This window comes from Anabrus simplex, chromosome 2, assembly GCF_040414725.1.
Source record: "Anabrus simplex isolate iqAnaSimp1 chromosome 2, ASM4041472v1, whole genome shotgun sequence".
NCBI lineage: Eukaryota > Metazoa > Arthropoda > Insecta > Orthoptera > Tettigoniidae > Anabrus > Anabrus simplex.
In genome coordinates, this window is record NC_090266.1 from 132,960,649 (window position 1) to 132,980,202 (window position 19,554).

A 19,554-nucleotide genomic window follows, 5' to 3' on the forward strand; every position below is an offset into this window, starting at 1 on the left:
GGGCATTGGGAAGGAGAAATTTTCCTGTAAGATTTCACACTACAAAAATGAAATAAAAATATTAAACCTTTGCAGTCCAATTTTCTGTTGCATGTTCCAACAGTCTGGTCCAAATGAATTTTGCACATTTTTACCTAGTCAGATGAAACTCAGAACTTTTATTAGTAACTATAATTATATCGATATTATGATTATTATATTCTATAAACATGAGTCTAGTGAGTTATTTACAGCTTTACAAAAAAGTCTAACGTCTCTAGCAAACCATTTGCAGTGGCGGAAGGTCCCCATTTGACCTCGGCAATATGTCTCTTAGTGCTGTCCAGGAAATTGAACCGATGCAGGGACTAATGCCCTTCGAAGCCCTGAGGATACGCTACTGTCACTTATAGCTTGTAATCTTTGGTGGTATGGTATCTCTTGAAGCACTGGCCAACATGCATACGCAGTTTCCTATCGTATATCTCACAGATTAAGTTAGTTTCTCTTTTTCCACAGGGGACATTTCGCTTTGAGCACACCATTCAGTCTTTGTGCTTTCCTTCAGGATGTTGAATTATTATTTGGAATAATTTTATAGAGTTTGCTCTTCAGTCGTCATTCTTTGTCAGCTGCTGGAGGTTGCTCTCTGGAATTTCTGCTGCCTTCACGATAGTCACCAACCATTTCCATTACAAGCTGTCGTCAGAACTTTGTGATTCATGGGCTTGATGTTTCTCATCTTGGAACATTCCATATACAGTATGTAGGCATTGATAATGCAGATCTCCACGCCCCAGAAAAACAACATTCTCCACCGTCTCATGGAGAAAACAGTAGCTGGAAGCTAAGTGGTCACCAGTGTCGACACCACCCATGTGTTCTGTATAGTTGATTATACCACTGGGCTTTTCCACAACTTCTTCCCTTTGGTTTTCCTTTATTTTCCTCCTGACGGTCTCTGATGATGATGTGCTCCATGTGCTGAGCATAGTCACTACACATTTGTCATGCCAGACCAAAATTATTATACCGTTATACTAGTCTCTGATGATATGCTCCATGTGCTGAGCATAGTCACTACACATTTGTCATGCCAGACCAAAATTATTATACCATTCTTATGGTATGCCACTTTCTCACCTCTCTTCAGCTTTGGCTTCTTCATTTGTGAAGGAACATCTTACCTGTTAGGCATCAGTGTTGCAGTGAGGTGACAGTTTACACTAAGAAGTTCAGTGACTAGTGTAGAAGCGGTTTGTGAAAATGTGATGACGAGTTACATCAGGCCACACTTCTCTCAGGTTCTTGTACAGATGAAGCACAATTCTAGACGTAAAGGGAAGGTCAGGTTTGATAATGCTTTCCGTCATCAATTTTGCGTGCTAAGTCACAAAGGATACAAGGTATCCACAAAGAGAGTCCACCAAAACATACACACGGAGCCCCCGCTTAGTTGGTTTCTTGGGGTTGTAGATTATAAGGGATATTCTTCCCTTGAAACCAACAACAGATTCATCAACTGACAAGTTTGGCCCAGGTATGAAATATTCCCTACATTTACTGTCAACATATTTTAGAAAATTACTGACTTTCTGGTTCTAAGGCTGGTACCTTGATTTTGAGTGCTTTCTAAATGGAGCATCCAAAAATTTGTAAAAAACGTTTCCTGGTGAAAATTTCACTGAAGAAAGGCACACGACAAATTCTTTAGACCAGTAAGCTTTCATCTCTAGCAAATGAACAATTCCCATACTGATAATTAGGCCTAAGAATGCCCACATGTCTTGTTCAATTATATCCACCCAGTCATGGTTAATAAGAGTATTTAGACGAGTTTTTCTTACTAATTTAATTTCTTGCATAGGAATTAGTTTCCATAATAATTTTTGTCGTCAGTGCAGGAGTGAAAAATAACAAAAAATTGAAGTGGGGTGATGCCGCTAGGAGGAACCTGCGGTCCTCTAATTTTTTGACCTAATGAATAACTTAGTCTAGGAGGCTCAGTATCATGAAATGTTACATTGTAGTAAACACTACTGTCATTTGCATTCTCATTTCTACATGCGGAAGTATTTTCAGCATCACTGTTCCTCAAATTATCAACACTGTCCTGAGAAGCGTCACTGCCATGTGCCGTATCCCTTCCTCCACCCCAGCCCATTACCTTCGCGCGTTGTCTTTTTTTAGCAGTCACTGGAACTTCTCTTCTGAATGTTCAAAAACACTATATGATGGTCCGGGATCATTTCATACTACTTTTTTTTTTTTTTTTTTTTTTTTTTACGCATAGGTCCTGTAGCTGAAGTTTCACTTGCAATGATGGATTCCGCTCCACATTAATCTTCACTTGACAGTTCTCTAAAATCTTTGTCTAATTCAAAGAAATAATCGTCAATGCTGTCTAAATAAACTTGCATACGTTTTAATATCGCAATTTCAACCAAGAATATTCACCTTCACAGATAAACACGCCTAGTACAACAAGTGTGCAGCACTACTCAATGTACACACAGCTGATAGGCCCCAGATAACCATGACGATACACGGCTACATATATCTCATATTATTTCCACGGAGATAATAGAACGGCTTCCATTGTACACAAAAATTTGCTCTAGAAACTCCAGGGATATCGATCAACCTCAATCAGGTCAAAGAACTTCAATAAACAACTTCTCAAGTAGAAGGAAACAATGTCGAGGTGATCTCAACGTTGGACCAGGTACTATAAACCATGATGTAAAGGTCACCTTGACGTTGGACCGGAAAAGGTTAATGTACACAGACTATGTAAGATACATATATAAGTAAGAGAAATCAATTATCTCTAAATATATTTCCTCAACAGCCTAAGGACTCTAAAGCTGAGCTGTAAAGACCTGGCCTGTTATGTCAGGAGATCTAAATAACAAAGGGGTGTGTGGCATCAATAGTGGTGGACATTTTGGATTTAACACCTATTGTAACACAATGATAACTATCAAAGTAGAATGTATATATAACATCATATGTGCTTTTCCATTTTGGTTCTAGGTTACACTTAACGGCTGACAATAACCCAACTGTCGGGTCGAAACTAGTCCCATTTGCATATGTATATAATACAGTAGTTTGTATAACAATTTGGTACTGATTAGGTGGAACTAAAACACTTGCCATAGGCATAAGTGTAATAGACTAATATAACTTGGAAACAATATTCTTTAACCCATGGGTAAGTAATGCAAATATTATTATTATAATTTGTGAGGTGATTCCAGTTCTTTACACATATCATTTATATGGAAACATACAGGTCCTACTCTTATTTCTCAGAGTTCTATTTTCTAGAAATTTAGCCACCAATTCAACCACTCTTTTGTCTTTATTACAAGATATTAGAATCATTCCGTATTGACTGTTTTCACTTTACAAAGGAAATCTATTATGTCCTCCTATTCAATATACATATACGGTATCTCCATCATTAGATGGAGTATTATTGACACACTTTTTCTGGATAGATTTACACCCTGGTGCAGAATCTGTAGACCTCGGCAATCTTAGAGATTCGTACTGGCAACCTCTAAAACACAAACTATGAATCGCTTATGCATCACTGTGCGACATCTGGTGTACACTTTACGTACTAGTATTGTTGTTGTTTACACAGCAAAGCCGAACTATAGAATTCATGCTAGGAACAAGATTCGCATTGAGAAATGTTATATAATGTGTGTGTGACACAGTTGTTGGCTTAAGATAACGGTTTAGAAACTTCATATCCATCGATCATATTATTGATTCAATTCAGATTTAATTTCCATTCAGTTGGCAGCACTACCGGAACCGGGAGAGCTCCCTCCTTACTCCAACTCGTACACAAATCTATCCAGAAAAAGTGTGCCGATAATAATAATAATAATAATAATAATAATAATAATAATAATAATAATAATAATAATAATAGTCAAACATGTTTCAACTCGTTTGAGCCATCTTCAGTGAGTCCATCTGATCTCCTGAATCTAAAATATCTGCTATATCTTGCTGGAATCCTACAAGTTGAGCTTCACTGGAACAACCTTTCCTAAACCCGAACTGACTTCTATCAAACCAATCAGTAATTCTGCAAACGTGTCTAATATAATCAGAAATAATGATTTCCCATCACTTACAAACAACACACGTTAAGATGACTGGCTTGTAATTATCCACTTTATGTTTGTCACCCTTTCCCTTGCACACAGGGGCTGCTATTGCAACTCTCCATTAATTTGGTATTGCTTCTTCACGCAAACAGTAATCAAATATTTCAGATATGACACTATACCCCAACCCATAGCCTTTTTTATGCAATCCCAGTATCAGTCCCACCTTCTTTCCTAGCTTTCAACTTTTGTAGTGTTTTGTAAATGTCTTTATTATCATCGCTAAATTTCAATAATTTACCAGTAATAGTTGCCTCTTCTATATGGATAGGCCTATTATCCCTATGTTCAAGTACCTTTGCATACTGCTGACTGAGTACTTCTGACTTCCAGAATTCCTCGCATATACACTCCCCTTGTTCATTAATGATCCCTGGAATGTCGTTACGAGAATCTGTTTCTGTGTTAAAGTATCTAATATATCCTTCCATTGCTGCCAATTATGTTTGCCATCATGCTATCCTTAGTTAATTTTATTTGCTGAATTCAGTTTCCTTGTGAGTTCCTTCATTATCTCCTTACTCCCACAACCATTCTGAACTATTTATTTCTAATGTGCACTTCCTTCTTAATCTCTTTACTTCCCTGTTATAATATAATGGGTCCTTACTATTCCTTACCACTTTTAATGGTACATACCGTATATGTTTTCACACTCCTCATCAACTGCTTTAAGTCCATCCCATAGGCTGTTTAGGCTCCTGCTGGTGAGATGTAGTGTTTACACTGCACTATGTCTTCTGGTATGGGATAGAGCAATTTATGCCGGGCTGAGTGGCTCAAACGATTAAGGCGCTGGCCTTCTAACCCCAACTTGGCGGTTCAATCCTGGCTCAGTCCGGTGGTATTTGAAGGTACTCAAATACGACAGCCTCACATCGATAGATTTACTGGCACGTAAAAGAACTCATGCGGAACTAAATTCCGGCACTTCGGCGTCTCCGAAGACCGTAAAAGTAGTTAGTGGGACGTAAAACAAATAACATTATTATTATTATTATAGAGCAATTTGTTACTTTCAACATTCCTTATGCAGCCAGTTCCTGTTATGAATGGTGTGAAAATATCGCTCATAGGGTCGGTTGGTGCATGCATTTTAGTGGGCTTGGCAGGCTGATATGCACTAGCAACTACCGGCTCGGTGAGGAAAGCAACGGGAAATACCTCACTCGTCATTTCCCAAGTACGCTTCTTCAGTGACGCCTAGGCTATCTATTGATAGCTTTCAGTGGAACCGTGGAGGATCAAACCAGCCTTTGGGCTGAATACCCAACATACATACATATTATCAGCACACTTTATCTTGGTGCATTTGTGTACAGAGGTGAGGAGTAAGGAGGGAACTATCCCAGTTCCGATAGTGCTGTCAACTGAATGAAAATTAAATCTGAATTAAATCGAGAATATGATCGATCGATATGAAGTTTCTAAATCGTTATTATCTTAAGCCAATAACTTTGTCACATACACATTATATAACGTTTCTCGATGCGAATCTTGTTCCTGGCATGAATTCTATAGTTTGGCTTTGCTGTGTAAACAACAACAGTACTAGTACGTAAAGTGTACGCCAGATGTCGCACAACGATGCTTAAGCGATTCATAGTTTGTGTTTCAAAGGTTGCCAGTACGAATCTCGAAGATTGCCGAGGTCGACCGATTCAGCACTAGGGTGTAAATGCACCAAGATAAAGTGTGCCAATAATAGGCTGTTTACATTTTTATATACCATTTTCCATGGATAGGCCTCATAATTTCTTTTCAAAAGTTCTCCCTTTTCCCAATTGTCAGGCATATGGTATTGCTTAATAGTCCTACTTTTACAACTTTCCTTTCTAACATTTATTTTTAACTCTCACAAAGCTTCATGATCACTTATACCATCTATCACTTCAGTTTCCCTATAGAGCTCATCTGGTTTTATCAGCATCATGTCTACAATATCTTTCCCTCTAGTTAGTTCAATCATTTTCTGATTCAGCTGTCCTTCCCATAATAACTTATTCACCATTTGTTGGTCATACTTTCTGCTGTTCGCATTCCCTTTCCATTTAACGTTTGGTAGGTTCAGATCACCCGCTACAATAACATTCCTCTCAGTGTCGTTCCTCGCATAGCTGATTAAGCAAGCTGACCGCGACGTGACTATCACTGCACAACCATTTGCTCGGTTTAGTGAGTGCTCTGTAAGAAGAAAATCCTTACTGGACAACTGTAAAACTTAATGCACATTTGTGGGCAGTTCCTTTTATACTGTTAACCAGAATTCCTACTCAAATGTTTCACATTTCTGGAAAGTGCAACCTGCAGTCCTTAGGGCATGAATCGAAACGAAGAAGGGCCTAGCAGATACAATTTGTTAAACATCGAAAAGTTCATTATGACTAGAATGTATAAAATAAATAGTGATATTTACCTCAACTTCAACAGATGACAAACAATTAATGTAATTCACTGATACAGAACTAGATCGAAATTAATGTTCTCTTACCTTACCAATACCGTAGCCTACGATACGACATGGACTGATAATCACGTTATTTGATCCTTAAAAGAACAATATCAATCATCATCCAATTCCACGTATTCTAACCCCGCCCCCATCCAAAATCTTTGGACGAGGAAAACTCGTATAAAACGATGACAGGGAAGACATTAATTCTTTCACATGCAATGAAACTAGAGTCATCAAAGTGTCTCGAATGCGGGCACGCTATGGTAGGCCTACATACTTATATACTGTATACAAATCTATTCGGATGAATCCAAAAACTCACCATATCGTAACCATCATCAGCATGACGTAAAAAATCATTCATATCGGTAAATTTTGCCTCTTCGTCCACTCCAGGAAGATCTTCGGACAGAGCAACGCTTCTTATTTTATAGAATATTCCCATTAGTACCTGTAAATAAATAAAATTAATCTACAAGAAAACACACAAGGCTATTTCTCAAACAATATCAAAATCACCGAATTTCACACACCAATTGGAAAATGCCCCATACGCTGATTATTAAACCACACAACGATAATTTTGGACCACACACTTTCATTTTTATACAATTAAATTTTCTTTCCTAGAGCAAAGAGTTGAGAGTGTAAACTAGGTCGAGCAGGTCCAGTGTTACAACCTTCCTTCATCTGACAATCATGTGATCCTGATCACATGTGATGAGAACCTCCGTCATAACTACGTGAGAGAAACGAGGGAGTCGGCAGGGATCTAAACAGTTTACATACTTGTTTATTAAGCATGTATGAAGCTGTCTACTCTTTAGGACCACGTTTTTATTAATATTACTTTTTTTTTCGAGTTTAGAAAATCATAATACTGCCTCACAACGAAAGCAACATTTCTAATAATTCAGAGGATACATCTCTGCATCTTTCCCTGAATGTTATACTGCTCAACTGCCTGTGCACTGTGGCCGGATACTTTGCTGTTAACATGGTTGACAGATTAGGTGAGAAAATATAAAGATGTGTTTAATGTGTGCTAAAATGTCATACATTTGAAGTACACTGGTAAGTAGTATTGTGGATATTGTTAATAATTTGCGCAGCGTGACAGGTTTGTTTAGTTTGGATGTTGTGATTGACATCAGCGTTTCTGGTATCACCTAGGATATTCTCTTCTCGTTCCTGTATCTGTCATATGAATTTACATAGTTTTCTTTATCTGTCTTTTGATTTCAGTGAATAGTGAAGCCAATGCTCGTCGAATTGCTATGGTTGAGAGTTGCTTCGGGAGTTCCGGTCAGGTAAGTTTTTCAGAAAAGGAGAAAATGTTTAGAATATAGGTTATCCTATGTCCCGGACATCGTATATTTTTCATTTTCTTTCGTAACTTATTGTTCGTTTGGTGTTATTTGTAGCTTTATCTTCAAAAAAATTTATCTAGTGGTAAAAATGTGGTTGTCCCTGTGAGAATTCGGCGTATTACTAACAGATTCTGTCTTAGCCTTTAGGTGTGCCTGGGAGAGTTTTGGTTGGGGAAGGAGTTCTCACCAAAATGTGCAGAAAGAAACCAAAAGCCAGACAGTTCTTCCTTTTCAATGACATTCTCGTTTATGGTAACATAGTCATCAACAAAAAGAAAGTAAGTACCGTAATTTTAATGCAGAATATTTTATGGTACTTATAAATTGTCATCACCTCAACAGAATAACTTATATGATAAAACTAAGGAAACTTGCGTCGTAGGTTATCGACATATTGTGAATTTTCAGTAAGAGAGTAGTGTTAAAACCTGACTGTAAGGCTGTTCGACGGAGCACTTGTCTAAAGATTCACTGCTAGCTAGCTTAATTTTTAAGCTGTGTGAGTTGTTAAGTGGTAGTCCAGCAGTAACATGAAAACATTACAAAATGTGGTCTGCAGTAGTTCCATTCAGATGGGTCGTTCCATTCAGATGGGTAGGGGAATGCAGGGTATGATATGAAAGGTGCGGTATTAATCCGGCCTGGGGGCCACTACATTTGTAATGTTATAAGTGAGTGGAAATTAATGCAATCTTACTTGGAGAGCGTCTGAGAGGAGAGATGTGTTCATTGCGATGTCCAGGAACCCACTATCCCGCCCCAAGAAGTACATTTACTTTTATAACCTAATTAAGATTATTACACGCCATATTAATTTCTCAACTAGCTTCTTGTATTCGCATTGGCCAATGTAAAGTGGCACGTGATCTCCTTCCCGTGAAGGAACTTAATCATAATGCGTTACCAACCGCAGCACAATAAAAGCGCGTCTTCCGTCCAGACCAATAGTCTTTCCTCACGAAACTAGGGGCCTAACGCCGCTTCGCGGCTTCTAACCGTCCAGACCAATGGCCTTGTCCTTGGCAGGAATCCTAACTATCCAGACCAATGATTTTGTCCACGGCAAGAATCCTAACCGTCCAGACCAATCGTCTTTCCTCACGCAACTAGAGGCCTAATGCCGCTTCGTGGTTTCTAACCGTCCAGACCAATGGTCGTATCCACGGCAAGAATCCTAACTATCCAGACCAATGGTGTTGTCCACGGCAAGAATCCTAACCGTCCAGACCAATCGTCTTCCGTCCAGAGGCAAGAATCTAATAATCACCACCACCAGCTATCGAAGCATGCATAGTTCCTAACTACAGAGGTTGGCAGCACTGAGCACCGCTAGAGAACATCCTTTCCGAGTAGGCCGTGAGCGAGGAAACAAACGACAGTTGCTATGCGTGGGTTGCCCCCGGGCTGGACTAATGATAAAGGTGCATCAGTCTGATTGTTTAGCTGGCAACTGAAACAGCAGCATAGTTACGTACATGCACTGTGTATTCTTAAGTAAAATAACTTTATGTAGGCTACTTATTAAGTGCGTGCATGCATGCAAGAAGATACAAGACTATTTTTTATTATGTAGGAGGTGAACAAGTTCATAAACATTCAATAACTGAACGAGTTTGTGTCCCGTAGCTGTGAGTTTGGCATTTGGGAGGTGACGTGTTTGAACGCCACATTTGTCAGCCCTGGAGATGATTTTCTCACCAGGCAAATTCTGGGTCTGTACCTTAATTAAGGCCATGGTTGATTCCTTCCCAGTCCTAGCCCTGTCCTCACCCATGATAATCACAAAACCTGTCTGAGTTAGTGTGACATAAAACCGGGAGCAAAAAGAAAAGGTTTTGTTATGACCGTATATTTTATGTGAAAGTGTTCAAATTAGCCTAATTGGTAAAATGATTCAGTGTTGTTTAAGTTCTACAGATCAGAGGTTCAAATCCTGAATCTCTTCAGTTTTATTTTCTTGGTCCTGTCTTGTGATTCAGAAAATACTGGAATAAACTCAGTAATGGTAGTTGGGATTCAAGAGGACAAATTGGGGCAAATATTCATTTATAGGAAGGGGAGTTAGGGATTGGAATAACATACCAAGGAAGATGTTCAATAAATTTCCAATTTCTTTGAAATCATTTAAGAAAAGGCTAGGAAAACAACAGATAGGGAATCTACCACCTGGGCGACTGCCTTAAATGCAGATCAGTATTGATTGGTGTACTTCTGTTTCCAGGACACCTATCTCTGCTCCAGTTACAAATTTTTGGTTACATAATCCAAAGTACTACAGATACCTCAGAAAATGATCAAAACCAAGAGAATTGGCCACGCAGTTTGGGTCGTGCAGCTGTGATCTTGCATTTGGGATATAGTGAAGTTCGAACCCCACTGTCGGCAGCCTAGAAGATGGTTTTCCTTGGTTTCCCATTTTCACACCAGACAAATACTGGGCTTGCACTTTAAGGCCATGGCCGCTTCCTTCCCATTCCTAGCCCTATCTCATTATCGCCATAAGACCTATATATTTTGGTTCAACGTAAAGCAAATTGTAGAAAAAAGTTAAAAAGATCTACCACAGGCTCTGTGGCTGCTGTTTGTACGTCTGTATGATGTCATGTATGACGTGTTAGAAAGTTGAGGTTTGCAATCATGGCGGATAATTCAAAGGGACGTGTAGCGTCAGCTAAATGTATAAATTAATTTTTTCTGTTTGAGACGACATAACACTGTCTACAGGCACTAAATTTGGTTAATACTTGACTAGCTGGTTCATAAAAGAGACATTAACAATCCAATATGATGCGGCTGATGTGACGTGACTAAAACTTGACGAGTATGGGGTACGTCCAGTAAGTACGAAAAGCATTGGTCTTGTTTGGTTAGGTCTGGCTTGTGGCAAAACTATTGGTCTGGGGACAAGCAGAGGGGGTCTGGGGGCGTAAGCCCCAGTTTAGGGCTGCAAAGTGGCCAACAGGCCTCTAGCATCCCTTATGAAAACAATTGTGATCCACCGAAAACCACTGATAGTGTTAGGTTCTGATAGGTGCGACAGCATTGCTAATTGAGCGACTGTTGTTGGAAGTACACTTTTGGTGATCACATCACGAATGGGAAAGCAACACTATACATATGGATTATATTGCAGTCACTGAGACAGGATATGAATTTATGGGTACTCACCGTAAGTTGGCACAGGAGTGGACAGAAGATGGACTTCTTATGTTTGCGTAGTTGTATTCCCTCTTAAAATAATAATTATCAGTATGGATGCAGCACTGAACAGGAGTTTCAATTGTTTTGGCTAGTTGTACTTCCTCTTAAAACAATAATCAATACGAAGGGCGACTGGGCAGAATATCAAATTTTTTTTCTCAGTTGTACTTCCTCTTAAAACAGTAATCACCACCATCACAGAGCTGAACACACAAATGGATTATTCTCGTCTAGTTGTACTTCCTTTTAAAACAATAATCACCACTATCACAGAGCTGGAAAAATGACTCGATTGTTTTCGTCTAGTTATACTTCCTCTTAAAATATTAATCCCCACTATGACAGAGCTGGACTACAACTGGATTGTTTTTGTCTAGTTGTAATTCCTCTTAAAACATTCACCACTATCATAGAGCTGGACACACGACTGGATTGTTTTAGTCTAGTTGTACTCCACCTTAAAACAATAATCAGCACCGCTGGTAATGAAACTCGTGATTTCATTTTGATGTATTTTTGTTCCTCTTAGAAGTTAAGTCGGCAACAGTTGAGAGAGAGACGACAGAGTCATCTTTTGGGGTAAATATTAATTACTTTGCAATGCCATCTCTGTTACTGGTAATGTACTATCTGCATCTATATATACATCGTTTACACAGGTAGGGACCCTTTTCGGAGGCAGTCCTACCCAGGGAGTGGCGCCCCTGCCTATGTGAGTCCCAGATCACACTAACCTGGTGTGTAACATCTGGTAAGGGTCCCAGCTCAGGGTTATGAGTGAAGACCTCAACGACTTCTACAGCGGAGAAGGTGAACTTCGGTACGGTGGAGATGGCGGAAGAGGCAGCCCTGTATTCAGGGATTAATACGAGTACAACCTGCTTCCTTGCAGGTTGAGGTGACTGGACACCAAAGGCTAAGGGAGAAAACCCTGAAAGAAAATCTCCGTCTGTGTTAGGCTCAGCAGGTCAACAGAGGGATTACTGAAGAAGTTGCTTTCAAGAATAATACGAGCCTTGGATGTAGGAATTCACGACGACGATATCAGTTTGGTGCGAATGACGGTTTACAACCCGATGTTACACCAGCTACCCAAACCAAACGAAGACAAAGTATCAGAGTGGGAACATTAAATATCCTGACATTGACAAACAAAACTGAAGAGCTGGTCGACCTCATGGACAGGAGGAAACTTCTGATCATGGGCCTCCTGGCTCAGTCCGGTGGTATTTGAAGGTGTTCAATTAAGACAGCCTCGTGTCAGTAGATTTACTGGCACGTAAAACAACTCCTGCAGGACTTAATTCTGGCACCTCAACGTCTCTGAAGACCGTAAAAGTAGTTCGTGGGACGTAAAGCAAATAACATTATTATTGATCATGGGCCTGAGTGAAACAAAGTGGAAGAAAACTTGGAAAATGAATATCAGATTGGACTATAGTCTCTACTGGTCTGGAAATGAAGTAGAGTCTAAGAATGGAGTAGGATTTTTAATACATAAAGACATAGATGCTTGTAGTGAAGTTGACTTCGTCAGTGAAAGGATAATTAAATTATCTGTGAACTTAAGAGGAGAAAAAGTACAATGTGATCCAAGTCTATGCTCCACAGGTAGGATGCTCGAAAGGGGAAAAGGCCAACTTCCTTAATAACTTGGAAGAACACGCTGAGTATGACAATCTAATTGTAATGGATGATTTTAATTCACAAGTTGGCTCACAACGAACAGGATATGAATCCATACTGGGCCGTCATGGAATGGGAAGCAGAAATGAAGAGGGAGAATATATGCTAGATCTATGCATGAGAAACAACCTGTTAGTGAGTAACACTTGGTTCTAGAAAAGGGACTCCCATAAAATCACAAGATATAGCTGGGATGATAAAATAGGTACAGTAATAAATTATATTCTGATAGATCAAAATGTATGGAAAAATGTCAATAATATTAAGGTCATTCCAAGTGAAGACCAAAAATAAAAACTTGGCGACTAACCGAGCCAAGTGTAAAGGAAGAATTCAGGGAAGGTGTCTGCAGGTTGTTGCCAAGAGAAGAACTGAAATTGGTAGGTGAAGAATGGTATACTCTAAAGAAGGTTGTGGTTGGTACAGCAGAAAAAGTATTTGGACAACAGAGTCAAATAAGGAAACCTAAAGAAACTGCCTGGTGGAATGATGATATTAAAAAGGCTATCAATGACAGAAGTGAAAGAAGATCCTTATATCAAGCAAGGATGCGGGGAGATCAACATGAAATAGAGGAGAAGCTGTCACTTTACAGAAAGAAAAAATTACAGGTCAAACAGTTGGTTGTAGCTGAAAAGCAGAAATGCAAGGAAGATCTGGCTACCAAAATAACGCAGAATGGAAATAAAAAACTGTTATACAGTATTGTTAAGAATAGAAGAACTCAAAATGAATCTATCCAATCTGTAGAATTTCCTAATGGTGAGGTGACTGGGGAAATAAGACCAAAATATTACAGGAGTTCCAAAGGCACTTTGAAACTTTGCTGAACTGTTATGAAAATGTCACTCCAATGGATGACAAACCTTATGATTTTGGCAGCACAAATACCACTAGTCTGACATGGTTGGAAGTAGAGACAGCAATATCTAAGCTGAAAAACAACACATCAACTGGATCAGATGAATTAAGTGTTGAGATGATCAAAGCACTAGGAGAGGTAGGACAACAGTGGATGTACAGGGTACTAAATAGAATCTGGAAAGAGAATGTAATACCCAATGACTGGAAGCAAGGAGTCATCATCCCATCGTTGAAAAAAGGTGATAGAAAAAAATGTAGCAACTACAGAGGTATAACTCTGCTGTCACATGGCATCAAAATCTACGAATCCATCCTTGAGAGCAGGATTAGAAAATATGTTGAACCTACACTTGAGGAGGAACAACATGGATTTACACCTCATAGATCAACTATAGACCTCATTTTTGTCACCAGAATGCTCTACGAGAAGTATTGGAAGAAAGGTAAAACACTTATAACTGTTTTTCTGGACATCGAGAAAGCATATGACCATGTACCACGCAGGCATATGTGGGAATGTTTGAGACATAAGAAGGTGCCCGATGACATAGCAAGAGTACAACGATTATGTGACGAAACCAAGTGTTGAGTCCAGGTCCAGGATGGAAGGTGAGGTTGGTTTGAAACGAAGAGTGAAGTCCAGCAAGGAAGTTGTCTTTCACCACTTCTTTTCATAATCATAATGGATGAAGTTTTAAAAGTGGTTAAGAGAAAGGATCCAACAACTAATGCCCTGGTTTTTGCTGATGATGTAATGGTACGGGGTGAGGCAGAAGCGGAAGTAAAAACTAGACTAGATCTCTGGCATGAAGCTTTTACAACCTTAGGTCTCAAAATCAGCAAAACGAAGACATTTGGCTTGGTGATGAGTAGAAACTATCCAACTGTTCATCTAAGAATTAGAGATGAGGAGATGGATATTGTAGACAACTTCCAGTATTTAGGTAGTGTTCTGTCATCAGACAATACCGTACATCAAGAGATTAGTAACAGAATACAAAAAGCTTCCAAATTCTATCACGCTGTACGTCAAATACTTTGGGATGAAACATTTCCGGTAGTTTCCAAGATCAGCGTGTACAAAATATATATAGTACCTATATTGACGTATGGCCTGGAAGCAGCAACACTTACTGGACCAACAACAGAAATTAAGTTCCTCGATTCTTGTCTACAAAAAACAAAAATGGATAAAATAAGGAATGTGGATATCCGACAACAGCTTGGATTGGAAAGAAGCTTGCTGGAGACTCTAGAAGTGAAGAGATTGCAATGGTATGGTCACATTAAAAGAATGAAACCTCACAGGACTCCTCGAACATACTTTGACCACAATGTTCCTGGGCAGAGACCAAGAGGAAGACCTCGTGATGTTTGGGAAAAACAGATAATGAAGGACCTTGAAATTAGAGATGTGAACTGGTGTCGCATATATGAGCAGCATCTGTGGATGGATAGAACAAACTGGAGGAGGCTCGTACACAACCGCACCCGGCTTGCTGGAGCGAAGAAATGATGATGACGCCTCAATTCATCAAGTAACTTGTTTGCTGAGTGAATAAGCTGTTGAACTACGGAGTTAAAGATCGCTGGTTCAAGACGGCTGGTTGCCAGGAATTAACAGGTAAGTCAAATTAGTTTAATATGCAAATATGTAAGTGGAATAACTACGTATTCATTGGGTTAAGTGGATACCGGTGATGTACGGGTGGGAGGTCTTCTCCTTTTCCTATCGCTTTTCCCACGTGTGGGGTTGCGGGTGCGAACTGCGTCGCACAGGTGGATTTGGTCCTGTCCTTCCTGCTGCCAACCCTATTTGGAGGGATGTAATAATTACACAACCCAGTATTTTCAAACTATCTTAACTAATTTTGGGTCGCTGAACACGAATCTGTTGTCTGTTTCTATGTATCACGTCACGTTTTCTCGCAATAGGTATAACAAAGTAAGAGATAGACCTGGATATTGCATATAAAAAGTACTGGAAAATGTTGATAATTTTGGAAATATTTATAATTTTTTGTATTATTATATATTTTGAAATAGTTGATTATTGTCTTGAATTATTATATGCAATGAATAATTACTGGGTATAAAATTAAAATGAAATATTTAGCATTTATTGTAATATAATACTGATTTACACAAAAACACGTAAACAAACAACTCTGAGGCAATGAAAGCAATTTATTTTGATAATTAAACGTGATTTACAAGCAAACAATGCAACTTTTATTCTGTATCTTTATGAATTCATAAATGTGAACAAGATAAACTTTAACCCTGGAACCAGCAAGCGGTTTACCTTCAAGTGGCAAGCCTTTAGGCGAGTTTTGCAAGCAACTTTAAAAAAATTAATTAAAATGTTTTTCAATGAATTTTTATGTATAACAAGTCATTTTATTCAGAAAAGGATGAAGAATACTATAGTAGGAAATTAAACTTAACAATTTAGTATCCTGAAGCAGTATGGGCGAAGTATGCAACACGCACTAAGTATTCCAAAATAATCCGAAAGTTCTGGGCATCGTGTACGTAAAAAGTAATATTATATGATGATTTTACTATATACAAAATTTGCACAATTTTATGTTGATTAAAAATATGTAGAAAGGTTTCACTGCATTGAAGTATTGTAAAGTAAAATAGAACTGAAATAATACAAGTACATCACACCAAAACTAGAGTCTACTTAGTCAGATTCATCCTTGCTACCTTCGGGGTGGCTCCTCTTTCTTCCTGCTGTCATAAGCCTCCAAAAATGTTCTAATTTATGGTAGTACTCTTGATGGACACCACAATTACATCCTGGGCACAAGAAGTGGGTGCGTGACACTTCTTCTGCAGTCGAACAGACAGGGCACAACCGGGTTCTTTCCTGGGAGGCGTACCAGCTGATGTCCCATTTCTCCTGAAGGTCCAGGTGGAATGTTTTGAAGAGTTTCATCTTGAAGACCTTAGACAATACTAACCATAAATTCCTCATGTTCAAGGGGTCTGTCGGTGTTCAAACTATAGAGTATGTAGGCATCAAAAATTACCATTACCAACAGGTTATAGAATATTTCTTTCCAGTCAAAACGTTTTAGTGACATGACTTTAGAAGAATATGGAAATATTTGTGATTTTGAAGTGCACCACAATTTTTCAATGTTGTTATTAGGGTTCAGACCCATATTTATAACTAGAGAAATGAATTTTTTCCTTTCTGATACTGTAACCTCAACCTATCTTTGCAGACGAGAATACGGACTGACCCATATTTCCGGAATTCGTTTTAGTTCGAATAATTTCCTGTGTGTATTTATTAGTTTCAGTCGCTAAAAGATTCCAGATAACACTGGAGAAAAACAGTATCCTTTTGGATTATTTTGGAATACTTGGTGTGTGTTGCATACTTCGCCCATACTGCTTCATGATAGTAGAGGAGGACTGTTTCTCGGAGAGCAATTTCGTGTACCTGCGTTTCGAACTTTGAACTTCTCTTCCACTTTTATTTCTGGCTGTGGAGGATAAACTCTTGTCCACTTCAGTTCTGTTTGGCCAACTGCATTACCGTCATTTTTTATTATCATTATTATCATCAGTGGCTGGTTCATTGTGTTCCATATCATCGTGAATATCAGTGTTGAAATCACTTAACCTAGGCTCATATAACTCACCACTACTTTACGAATTATTGTCAAAATCATCGTCAAGTCCTTCTAAAAATACACGCCACTATCACCTTCGCCGCCCAGATCAAACAATTACGAATTTCACTACTTCCTGACAATTCACTCATTTTGCGCCAAGAAAGCTAATGCACAACGGACAACCACAGCAAGCACAACAGAATGGCCGTCTGCAAAGAGTTCTAATTTTTCCACGTGTATACTGCACATTCTGTCACACAAAACTACTTCAGAATTGTGCTGTATTTATAGAGTAGAGTTTCCTCTTCAACATGATGCAAGATATGTCCTAAAGATGTTGAGTGTCAAGGCGCTATCTTGAAATTAGTCAGCGCTGGCGTAATGCATGTCCATAGAGACTCTGTTGGTTGAATAACACGGAAATGAGTCGCGATCACGACGACTGCCGGTTCCAGGGTTAATAGTCCTAGATGTCCCCTTGGAATGAACACTTGGCTCCCCAGCGCCTTACTGCATCAAACTCTTTTCAAACACCAGCAGTAGTCGGCCATCATTGGTTCATCCCACCTCCCCTGGTATCTTTTTTCTGCCTCCTTGATGTCCTAGTGGAACCTCTCTCCCATCTCTTCACTAATAGCCCCAAGATTTTCCGGAAAATGATCGAGATGAGAATGAAGGAAGTGTAGTTTCAGACTCAGTTCTACACCCCAACTCTTTCATATCATCCAACATCGTTTTCTCTATTGTTTCGTATTGTTCATCCTTTCCATTTCGTAGGAACTGCGTTATGACGTCTCTTATTGAATTCCATGCAGAAGTTCCACGGCATTCATCGTCTGTTCAGAGTTTGTCTTTCAGAAGCTTTCTAATTTGTGGTCCATTAAAAATGCCTTCCTTGACTTTTGCATCAGATACATATGGAAATTTGCTTCAATGTACTTGAAACAGGGACTACTTTTGTCCAAGGCCTTAATGAACTGCTTCACGATTCCCAGTTTGATGTGTAGCGGTGGCAAAATAATATTTGTGAGTCAACTAAGGCAACATTTGTAACATTTTTAACACCAGGCATCAAAATTTGTCTCTTGGGCCAGGAAGGTGTAGACCAGCATTCATCCCTAGCTCTGCTGTCACATTCACATAAATAACAAGGGTATTTAGTGTAGCCTGCTTGCTGCCCTAATAGAATACCACACACCTTCGTGTCACTACACACATCCCACCAGTGCTCATGACTTTTTTAAAATCTAGAACAGTATATATTGTGATATAATTTTCTTTTAGTGAAACGGAATGTGCCACAGGAATCAAAGCTAGAATGTTTCTGTTATAAAGTAGTACAGCCTTCAAGCAAACAGCAGCCGATTCGCTGTTACCACAAAGCAGCATTGTGCCACAGTGGCACATTTTCATACAGTAAATGGCAAATAACATGAAAACTAGATGTGATACAATAGAACCAATGACATTTCTAAATTCAGGAGACCTTATTTAGCTACAATCACGTATCAGATGCTTTGCCACAAAAATCATGCTGGGTAGTGTTATTGCGTGTTTCTGTGGTGGTTGCTAGTGTAGTGTATTGTGTGAATATGAAGAGGAGAGTGTTGGAACAGACACAAACTCCCAGTCCCCGGGCCAGAAGAGTTAATCAGAATCGATTAAAATCACCAACTTAGCCGGGAATCGAAGCCGGGATCCTGTGAACCAAAGGCCAGTATGCTGACCATTCAGCCAACGAGTCGGACTGAAGAGAGAGAGTAAAAGGGGAAAATTCTTCAGTATCATTTAATTCCTCCTCTGCGAACCATGTAACCTTGCCGCGGTGGGGAGGCTTGCGTGTCCCAATGCCGCAGGTGCAACCATATCGGATGGGCATCTGTTGAGAGACCAGACTAACGAATGGTTCATCGAAAGGGGGGTAGCAGCCTTTCGGTAGTTGCAAGGGCGGCAGTCTAGATGATTGACTGATACGGCCTTGTAATAATACTCAACATGGCTTAGCTGTGTTGATACTGCTACACGGCTGAAAGCAACGGGAAACTACAGCCGTAACTAACTCCCGAGGACATGCAGCCCTCTCTGTATGAATGATGTACTGATGATGGCTTCCTCCCGGGTAAAATATTCCGGAGGTAAACTAGTCCCCCATTCGGATCTCCGGGTGGGGA

General features: G+C 39.4%; 2 protein-coding genes across 3 annotated transcripts in view; one reads left to right on the forward strand and one right to left on the reverse strand.

Moving 5' to 3' along the window:
- Window positions 1-7,346, reverse strand: part of LOC136863935 (ribonuclease kappa-B) — a 34,197-nt gene extending 26,851 nt beyond the window's left edge. Inside the window, exons 1-2 of the mRNA XM_067140380.2 lie at window positions 7,161-7,346; window positions 6,950-7,078 (exon numbers count right to left, since the gene is read on the reverse strand). Coding sequence (XP_066996481.1) covers window positions 6,950-7,078; window positions 7,161-7,229 — 198 coding nt within the window. The 5' untranslated portion in view covers window positions 7,230-7,346. The remainder of the gene's footprint in view (window positions 1-6,949; window positions 7,079-7,160) is intronic.
- A 24-nt stretch (window positions 7,347-7,370) lies between these two features.
- rush (rush hour) overlaps window positions 7,371-19,554 on the forward strand; it is a 321,395-nt gene continuing 309,211 nt past the window's right edge. The window contains exons 1-3 of one of the 2 annotated variants that reach the window (XM_067140378.2): window positions 7,371-7,640; window positions 7,873-7,937; window positions 8,138-8,275. In XM_067140378.2, coding sequence (XP_066996479.1) covers window positions 7,625-7,640; window positions 7,873-7,937; window positions 8,138-8,275 — 219 coding nt within the window. In that variant the 5' untranslated portion in view covers window positions 7,371-7,624. Of the gene's footprint in view, window positions 7,702-7,872; window positions 7,938-8,137; window positions 8,276-19,554 lie in introns of both variants that reach the window. The other variant, XM_067140379.2, reaches the window with a different exon arrangement.